The sequence below is a fragment of the Vigna unguiculata genome, chromosome 1, assembly GCF_004118075.2.
Source record: "Vigna unguiculata cultivar IT97K-499-35 chromosome 1, ASM411807v1, whole genome shotgun sequence".
In the NCBI taxonomy this organism is placed as follows: domain Eukaryota; kingdom Viridiplantae; phylum Streptophyta; class Magnoliopsida; order Fabales; family Fabaceae; genus Vigna; species Vigna unguiculata.
This window is the reverse complement of record NC_040279.1, coordinates 2589852-2599985: the sequence shown is the minus strand read 5'-3', so window position 1 is coordinate 2599985 and position 10134 is coordinate 2589852. Positions and strand designations below refer to the sequence as shown.

General features: G+C 37.0%; 1 protein-coding gene across 16 annotated transcripts; it reads left to right on the top strand.

Moving 5' to 3' along the window:
- The first annotated feature begins 624 nt into the window (after positions 1 to 624).
- Positions 625 to 10133, top strand: LOC114184281 (pentatricopeptide repeat-containing protein At3g09040, mitochondrial). 16 transcript variants are annotated; one of them, XM_028071641.1, is made up of 9 exons: positions 625 to 1122; positions 2425 to 2484; positions 3197 to 3347; positions 3426 to 3711; positions 4388 to 7939; positions 8865 to 8976; positions 9233 to 9374; positions 9892 to 9954; positions 10047 to 10132. In XM_028071641.1, exon 5 carries the CDS (start codon positions 4710 to 4712, stop codon positions 7515 to 7517), a length of 2808 nt encoding a protein of 935 aa, XP_027927442.1. In that variant the 5' UTR covers positions 625 to 1122; positions 2425 to 2484; positions 3197 to 3347; positions 3426 to 3711; positions 4388 to 4709; the 3' UTR covers positions 7518 to 7939; positions 8865 to 8976; positions 9233 to 9374; positions 9892 to 9954; positions 10047 to 10132. The 16 variants fall into 16 exon arrangements, with proteins under 16 accessions (XP_027927442.1, XP_027927388.1, XP_027927455.1 ...); XM_028071587.1 differs by having other exon boundaries at positions 3227 to 3347; positions 9892 to 10133; XM_028071654.1 differs by having other exon boundaries at positions 3431 to 3711; positions 9892 to 10133.
- Position 10134: the final 1 nt, after the last annotated feature.

Here is a 10134-nt window from a genome sequence, read left to right as displayed (position 1 = left end):
CTAATATTTATAATGTTTCTCTCAATTTCAGACCAAATTTATTATTTGTATGAATGTTATGCTATTTATAAGTACTAAAATGACTTTTACCACTAAATTTTAATATAAATATCAAATACTTAATTTTTTAAACTTTTATACTTAATTACTTTTAATTTTATTAAAAAATATTTTAATTATTAAAAATTATTAGGTCAAAATTGAATCAAATACACATAAGTAGGTACTAAATTGAAACGAAAAAACATAAATGGGAACTAAATCGAAATCATCACAATGACATCTGATAGTGACACTGACATGTGGCATTACAATGCCACGTGGCACTGACAATGCCACGTGTCACACACAGGGACTTGACACGTGGCATTTTTAATTTTTTTAAAAAAAAATTTAAAAAAAAAATTAAAAAATTAAAAAAAAAAATTTAATTTTTTAAAAAAAAAATCAAAAAAACTACAGATTGACACGTGGCACGTTGACTAACAGTCAACTCTGTCTGAAAGGGACCTAATTGAAGCAATTTTCAAAAATTGAGATGCAATTGACACCTTTTTAAAAACGGATACCAATTTGACACTCTAGTACCAAACTGGGTACCTTAGGATTAATTAAACCTATAATAATTTTGCTTACACTCAAAACTACCATATATAGATTCTAAATAACCTCGTCGTATTCGTTCATGCCATTAAAGCCACAGTCGCTGCTCAACCTCGCCGTTTCCACAACCCCTCGCCGCCGGAGATAAGCCATAGTCGCTGCTCAACGTTTCCACAGAACTTCGTCGCGACTTTCTTCGCCCTTCGATTGCGACCCAGCCGTCAACCACACCGAAGATCGACTCCCTCGCCGGAGATCGCAGGACTCGTCGCTGCAAGTGGAGTTCTTCGCGACTTCCTTCGCCACTCAGATTGGGGACCAGCGACGCGTGCTTTGCCGAACAGTGTCGAATAGGGTTTTCGATTTCGCTTCAGTCGCGAGCCATTTCTCCCTCGTATTCACCGCACTGCGTATTCCTCCACCGCCCAAACCTCAACGATTCAGGCACACCAGCAATCGCCACGAGAATTCGTTCTGCATCTCCTCATTTCCGGCAAAGCCATTACTAGCACGGACGAGGTTCTACCACCTCTTTCCCTCTGTTACGATTTCCTTTTTGATTGGTTTGCACTTTGGTTATTGACTAATCTGCGATTCCTATTCTGGTTATTGGGTTAATTGTGGATGAATTAATATTGAGTGTGCTCTATTGCTTTTGATTGAGATTGAAAATATCAATGCGTTGGGTGTATGTTTATTTGTTCGTGAAATTGTAGTGTCTCAAGTTTTGGCGTTTTATGGTTGAACTCAGTTCGGATTCAATTGGAGATTTTAGCTTTCTAATTTGTGATGATGAACATGGCCTTATTCCATCCCTGAGTGAGTGCATTTGTCAGGAGCTTTTTATTTTTTATTTTTTGGTTTGATTTGGTTTGACTGGGTTCACTGATTGTGATTGCAAATTTGGATTGGCAAGGTTAAAAAACTATATACCTTTGTGTGCACGTGGGCCCGAGTGAATACTTTTGGATGTCTTATTCATAATCTGATTTACATTGGTGACTTAGTGGAATGAATCACGTGTTATAGGGTTCGATTGGTTGAGATTGTCATTGTTAATATTATGTCTACACTATTTTGTGATTTGATAAGTTCTACGATGAAATTTCAGATAGAGGGTTGTTGTATGATTTCCTTGCTTAGTGTGTATGTGTGCTACATGTATATATACATATCTAGTCTTTATAGGTAATTTGGAAAGCACAGTGGGTATTATTAAGGGTGGTGTTTGATTGATGAATTGTAGTTTTAATGTATTCCAACTTCTTTTGAATTATAGTTTTAATGTACTGTGAAAAAGGTAGGATGATGAATCTCTTGATTTTAAAAGGACTTGGTCTCTATATTCTCGGTTCCCGTGAGAGTTAGGCTCAACAACACCCTCTCGTTTTTCTTGAATAGTACAAGTTGATTTTGTTGGTTTTGACACTTTGAGTTTGAAATCTGAATAGGGAAAGCATTTTGATGATTAAAAACTTCAAACAGAAACTGAAAATAAGAAATAGAAATGCAAAGAAAAGCTTCCTGCTGGGATTTATAGTTTTTAGACCAAGGCAACATATTTAAGCTAAGCCTGTGGCCTCAAATGCTGTAAAAGGGCATGCTATGGTGTGGTTAATCAAAGGTAGGATTTTGTTTGAATTTGAGATAGCTACATGTCTACATCTTTCCTTTTTCAATCTTATAAAATAGTATTCATGGGGTGCCAACACTAGTATTTTGTGTTCTTTTGTTGCATATAGTTTATACTTGCAATTTATAGTGTACAATTTATACTAGAAACAGTATTCAGTGAAACTGATGTGACTATTTTTTATGCAGATTTCATTGTGATTGGAAAAAAAAAATAAACCATTTATTGCATCAAAGACAATTATCCTGGTAATTTATTGAATTTACTCTCTATCCTACTTTATTAATGAAACATTGTCATTATTTCCTTCTGTATTTATAAACTTTATCTACTTACCTTAATTGTCTACTCATGTTGTTAATTTTTTTTTGTTGTATGATCCATGATGTTCCCAAATAGTTAGCTTCATAGTTGTAGGCTTGGGAATGGTTTTAGTGTCTTAACTAGAACCAACAACCCTAAAAGTGCCTTGTAGTGAAATATTTGTGTTAGCTAAATTTTTTAGTTAACTTTGTTCCATTTAATTGATTTGAGTGTAATACTCTTTTCCTCTTGTTTGTATGATCCCATTCCTAAATAATTAATTTTTTCTTTTTGTATTTATTTTGTAGTCATGCCCATAGATAAATCATGGATATCTAAACCACGAAACACCATTGAATACACAAATGGGTTGAAGGTTTTTTTGAATTTTGCTTTCAAACATGATAATGGTCATGCGATTAAGTGTCCATGTTCAAAGTGTGGTTTCAGAAAATGGCAAACTAGGGATATAGTTCAAGAACACTTAACATGTAACATTTGTTTTCTTTTTTCTTAATCAAATGTAACATGTGCTTGTATATAAGGAATGTTATATCATTTATTATAAGTTTTATCAAGCAAAGTTTCTTAATTTTAAACAAATTTTTTTGCAAGCGATTGCATTGGATACAACCTTTAATTAGATTGTTTATTTAGGCAATATAACATCAATTACTCTTTGTTAAGCAACTTGGGTTATGGAGAAGTTGGTTTTACACTGGACAACATGTCTCCCAACTGGAGAGAAGCCAACAAAGGTTCAGCAACAATGTCAATAGTGCAGTCTTAAGCACTCAAATGCTACTATGTAATGAATAGTCTTATCAATTCTTATTAAAAAAAATGTGCAGCATGTTGTGGTGATTATGAGTGTTGTTCACTGAAGGTAAGGCATGAGAAACAGAAAGAGAGAAACACTCCAAAGAAACAACGCTCTTCTTTTCTCTGCAACATTCACAACACTCTGCCAAACCAAATCACTCTCACATCTTTCTCTTCTCCAAGTGTTTCTCCTCTATCCATCGCGACACCTCGATACTGTCAAAGGCAACCCAGCCACCACAGTGCGACTTTGACGGGTCGCAGACCCACGGCACTACGAGGACAATGTATAGCCACCACACCGCCACGGATAGCGACGATTTGGATGAAGGGCGACCATCACGATATAGGTTCCTTCCTAATTTGACATTCCCGACCCTAAATTTTTATTTGTAGCCCTAATTTGTAAATATTGATTGTGGAGAGGTTTGGAGAGATAACTTTTATAGAAAAGCGTAAAATTTCATGACTTTGTTCAAGTTTCTCTTGGATTGAGACAAAATATCTCTAAATGTTAGGTTGTCTGGTAAAACATTGGATAACAGTAACATGAGTTGCATTCTAATTATCATAATATGGGACCGAAAGACTAGAGCATTTGATTTGCAAATCATGTAAAAGATAACTTAATTATTGTAGCTCGCAAAGGATGAATGCAAGGACATGAGACAATAAAACGTTTTGGATATTTAAGAATGAAGGAAAAATATTGACGAAGGATGAAATGTGTATGTTATTTGGCCTTAATTAAAAACGTGAATAGAAGGTTTCTAAGAAATATGTATATGAACAAGAACAATAAATGTGTGGCTGCTCCTATCCTGTTCAAAGCACTTGCCAAAAAATTATTTTTGCTGCACTAATTGTGACTTGGCTTTACTCAAATTCTAAACATTAGGATGCTTGTTTCTATGAGATTTTATGGTTTGGTCATTAACCCAACTCTTTAAAACTGTCTTTATACTTTGAAATTGTAGACAATTGCGAAAAAAGTTTAACATATATATTCCAAACTTGTATTTGCAGAATTGTTAAAACTCAAGTAGCCAAGATAAAGTGTTAGGAACAATAGACAAATCGGCGACAAACGCCGCAACAACACTGAAGAACAGAAACAAGCACAAGAGAAATTGAAGGCCAGTAGGGAGCCCAAAAAATTAATCACAATGTCGGAGTGCGAAAGATAAACATCAACATAAAGCCTAACTCAGAAGAAAAAGCGACGGGGAACAAAATCCAATTTCAAATAAGACAATCACCAAATGTGAATAGAAGGTTCCATACACAAACTGGATTTTACTTCAAACAGTTGGAAGGGAGAGAAAAGAGAATCGAATCGAATAGATTGATGCGCGTGAGTTTCAAAGTGAGAGGGTACCATGGGCATTGGAGTGTTGAGAGTGAGTGCATGGGGAAGGCAAAGGGGAATGCCAGTGCCTGGAATTCCCTTCTTCGCATGCACTCCACCCATGGATTGCCCCAAAGTGTTCTTCGATGTTTTGCTTCTTTCCTTAACTCTGGCCATTCCCCTGATCAGTTCACTTTCGCCATCACTCTGTCCGCCTGTGCAAAGCTACAAAATGTCGAGTTGGGGAGGGCAGTTCACTGTTGCATAATTAAGAGGGGTCTTCAATCTGCCTCCTTCTGTCATGGCGCACTTATCCATCTTTATGCCAATTCCCACTCTCTCACTTCTGCTCGCACCCTATTTGACGCCGCACCCTCCCCTCATCTTCACCCTGTTTCTTGGACCTCTTTAATCTCTGGTTATGTTCAAGCTGGCTTGCCTGAGCAGGCACTCCATGTATTTGAAAAAATGCTCACCACTACTTCTCCCGCTTCTTTTCCAATTCTAGACCCTGTGGCACTTGTCACCGTCTTAAACACTTACACCTCTTTAGGAAAGCTGGACAATGCTTGCCAATTGTTTGCACAAATGCCCATCTCCACCCGAAATGTTGTGGCCTGGAATGTCATGATTTCTGGTCATGCCAAGAGAGGCCATTATCAGGAGGCTCTTGCCTTCTTTCGTCAAATGAGTAAGCATGGTGTCAAATCCACAAGATCCACACTCGCAAGTGTTTTGAGTGCAATTGCCAGTTTAGCCGCCCTCCATCACGGCTTCCTAGTTCATGCCCTAGCTATCAAGCAAGGCTTTGACTCCAGTATATACGTTGCAAGTTCTTTGATCAATATGTATGGCAAGGGTGGGATGCTGGATGCTGCACGCCAAGTATTTGATGCTGTATCTCACAAAAATATGATTGTCTGGAACACCATGCTCGGGGTTTATTCACAAAATGGCTATTTAAGTAATGTCATGGAGTTGTTCTCGGATATGACAATATGTGGCGTTCACCCAGATGAATTTACCTACACCAGCATTTTGAGCTCGTGTGCATCCTTTGAATACATACGAATTGGTCGCCAGTTGCATTCAACTATTATCAAGAAGGGTTTTACCTCAAATTTATTTGTCAACAATGCATTGATAGATTTGTATGCCAAAGTTGGGGCTTTGACGGAAGCTACTAAGCTGTTTGAGCTCATGACATACCGAGATCATATTTCCTGGAATGCCATTATTGTTGGATATGTGCAAGAAGAAGAGGAGGCTGGTGCTTTCAGTTTGTATCAAAGAATGAACTTGGACGGCTTTGTACCTGATGAGGTATCTTTGGCCAGCATACTTAGTGCATGTGGAAATATTAAGGTTCTTGAAGTAGGGCAGCAACTCCATTGCCTGTCAGTTAAGTTGGGTTTAGAAACAAACCTTTTTTCTGGAAGTTCTCTTATTGACATGTATTCGAAGTGCGGAGACATTGAAGATGCACAAAAAATTTATTCTAGCATGCCTGAACGAAGTGTGGTCTCCTTTAATGCTTTGATAGCAGGATATGCTCCAAAAGACATAAAAGAAGCTATTAGTCTTCTTCATGAGATGCTGATACTGGGACTGAAGCCATCTGAGATTACATTTGTAAGCCTCATAGATGTTTGTAAGGGTTCTGCAAAGGTACTTTTAGGCATGCAGATCCATTGTGTTGTAGTGAAGAGGGGCCTCTTATGTGGTAGCGAATTCTTAGGAACCTCTTTGTTGGGCATGTATATGGACTCCCAAAGGCTTGCAGATGCAAGCATTCTTTTCTCGGAGTTTTCTAACCTTAAAAGCACGGTAATGTGGACCGCTTTAATTTCAGGATATACTCAAAATGAGTGCAGTGATGTGGCCTTAAACTTGTATCAGGAAATGCGGGGCAACGATATCTTACCCGACCAAGCAACTTTTGTTACTGCCCTTCGAGCTTCTGCTCTCTTATCCTCATTGCATGATGGTAGAGAGATACATTCTCTAATCTTCCATACTGGTTTTGACTTAGATGAGTTAACGGGTAGTGCCCTTGTAGACATGTATGCAAAATGTGGCGATGTAGAAAGTGCTGTTCAAGTTTTTGATGAATTGCCTATTAAAAAGGATGTGATTTCTTGGAACTCGATGATAGTTGGATTTGCCAAAAATGGTTATGCTGAAAGCGCCTTGAAGCTCTTTAATGAGATGGCTCAATCATGCATTACTCCTGATGAAGTAACATTTCTTGGAGTGCTCACTGCTTGTAGCCATGCGGGGTGGGTTTATGAGGGTCGTCAAATTTTTCACGTCATGGTAAACTATTATGGAATTGAGCCCAGAGGGGATCACTACGCTTGCATGGTTGATCTACTTGGTAGGTGGGGTTTTCTCAAGGAAGCTGAAGACTTCATTGACAAACTAGAAGTTGAACCCAATGCTATGATTTGGGCCAATTTATTGGGTGCTTGCAGAATACATGGGGATGAAAAGAGGGGACGGAGAGCGGCTAAGAAACTTATCGAGTTAGAACCCAAAAACTCTTCTTCATATGTACTGCTTTCAAATCTGTATGCTGCCTCTGGACTTTGGGATGAAGCTAGATCTTTGAGGAGAACAATGATAAAGAAAGATATCCAAAAAATGCCTGGCTGTAGCTGGATCGTTGTGGGACAAAATACAAACCTATTTGTTGCGGGTGATAAGTCACATCCTAGTTGTGATGAAATTTCACTAGCATTAAAGCACCTGACAGCACTAATTAAAGACAATAGATTCCATGATGTTGGAATTTCCTGGGTTAGTTAAATGTAGTTATTCTATGTGATTGAGTGGACGTCAAGTTTAATTGGATCTCATCACTTGAAGGCTGTTTTAAGGATTTGATTCTTGCCAAATCATAAATATGTTGGTGTTGGGGAGTTTATTCAACCAAATCTCATCACATGAAGCTGTTTGTGCTATAGGTTGTATTTGTTATGAACTTTTAGCCTTGATGTCTAGGCATCTACATCCTCAATCATTGCACTCGAGTTCTGTTTTAATGGGGAACTTTTGTCCACATTCCTCTCAGCTTACATCATGTTCCAAGTGATGAATGGCATTTGTGTGTCTTTCAAACTCAACTTTATGGATAGCATAAATAGTTTATTCGGTAAGTTAGCCCCATAAACAATTATTTGTTGTGATTTGTCCAAGGAAGGATTGACGGAGGAGGATCAACCGACCAGGTTAGACTCTTGTTCTCTTTTTCCAATGAATACCTCTATAGGTTATACTTTATTAGAGAGTTTGGGAAGATTTACATTGCTCCTCATTCATTTTAGATACACAATGATATGTTTCTCTCTTTCTTCCTGTTAGAGTTCTTTGCTCTTGTTTCTCATCATGTGTGTTCCTCTCATTTAAATGATCGTATATGTTCTGCAATCTTAGTTATTCTGAAATATCTTGTCTTTGAGACTGCCTTTATTGGATGCCAACACAGTCATTATTAGCCTTTGACATTTGAACTCATGGATGATTATTTTTCTCTTTCTCATTGCACACTGATGATACACTTTATAACTGTTTTCTTTTCTCCACTTGATTTTTCTCATGTTCCTTTCCATTGTCTAGATCTGTTGATCATATCTCTGTTTAAAAGGAACATTCTCTTTAATCACTGTTTATCCTGAATTCATGTTGAATGGGTCTAGAAATGAAATGAGTTTATTTATCTCGAAATAACATCTTCCTTGTGGGATAAATGTTTTTCAAAATTATCTGGAAAACTATTATTTGTGTTCCTTATTCACTTTCTTCTTACACTTTGGTCTCATTTTTAGTTTTGGATTTTTTTTTGGTAGCCCGTTGTTTACAACTTGTACACCTCGGTTTAAGTAGTCTGGACTTTTCAAAATGTGTAACTTTACGCTTTCTAAGCAATGAATTTAAGCTCATGATCTGTCCTTATGCATTAAGTCTTAAAAATGTCAGCTGATCATTCTTCTACATTTTTTAAGGTCTCTTTGTTGTTTTGCATGGTGAAATATGGTTCATCAATTGTTTAGCCTGTTGTGTTATGATAATAGTAATATGTATATTTGACTAATTATAGGCTTTGGATTGTTTGGTGTAGTTTCATGGAATGATTAGTGGCTTAGTTATTTGTAGGTGACTCATGCAAAGATCTCTTACATATCTAGTTTTGCGGCATTGGATTGTTTTCTCGAGGTTATCACTATTGTTATTGGAAGGGACATTCTACTCTATAATAATTTTCCTTGTAAGTGTAATTTGTTTTCCTATTTTAATTGCTCATGCGTGTTCTATTCTGTTGGATAGTTGATTTTAGCATTTACAATGGTTCATGAACCAAAGTTTTTGATTTTGTGGCATATCGTTTCGAGCAGAGAGACCATTATACAAGATTGGCATATCCAAACATGCCCATTACTCTTTAATTTAACTTTTCTTTGGTTTTTTTTAACAGATGTTTATATTACTCTTTAATAGATATATATGCATTGTTTGTTTTCCAGGCTAACAAGGAACAGTTAGTGCAACTAATGTTTGAAACATTCAACATATCAGGGTTTTATGCTTCTGAACAAGCGGTGCTGTCACTGTATGCTGTAGGACGTATCTCTGGATGCACAGTTGACATTGGTCATGGAAAAATAGGTATCCATATCTGAAAGAATGGGAATTCAAGTTTTTTTTTATTGTATAATGAAAAACTACGAACAAAGATGGTTATTTGATTTGCTTGCTGAAAATCAAGTTGTCTAATTTGAATGTGGGTATATATGTTATGTCTGTCACATATTCATGTGATATTTGTGCCCCAACAGCTCTATAGTGGGTGACTAGAAACCTGTTGTAGTGAAATCTCTGTATTGCAGCAGAGTAAAATAAATATAATGTATAGCTGCATATCATTGGCGGTGGTCAAATATAAATTGCCTAGGACTTTGTCAGATTTTGAAAGCCAAAAAGAGTCAAAAGGATGTCTTAAAAATTGAACTATTGCCTGCAATTGCATATTCATTTTACCCTCCCTCTTCTACGTGCCATCTTTGGTGATCTAATAATATTGTATGTGCTATCTAAGAGCATGAGTAAAAAGCTGAGTGTTTCTCTTTCAAAATCTGAGCTTACTAATTGTCTACAACTTGATCTTTTTGGCTTGCCTAATCAGATATTGCACCAGTGATTGAGGGTGCTGTTAACCACATTGCCTCTAGAAGATTTGAGTTTGGAGGTATTGATCTACCTAATTTCCTTGCTCAAGAACTTGGCAAATCCAATCTGCGAGTGAATCTCAACATCTCTGACGTTGAGAAAATAAAACAGCTATACTCATGCTGTGCTGAATGAATTAGCTTATCAGCAGACTCAAGATTCTTGCCCAGTGGAGACAATACCCTTCCTGATGGACAGG

Bases quoted from the DNA above. Each gene is read 5' to 3' on its own strand.
- LOC114184281 (XM_028071669.1), top strand. From the start codon at position 4,710: ATGCGCGTGAGTTTCAAAGTGAGAGGGTACCATGGGCATTGGAGTGTT.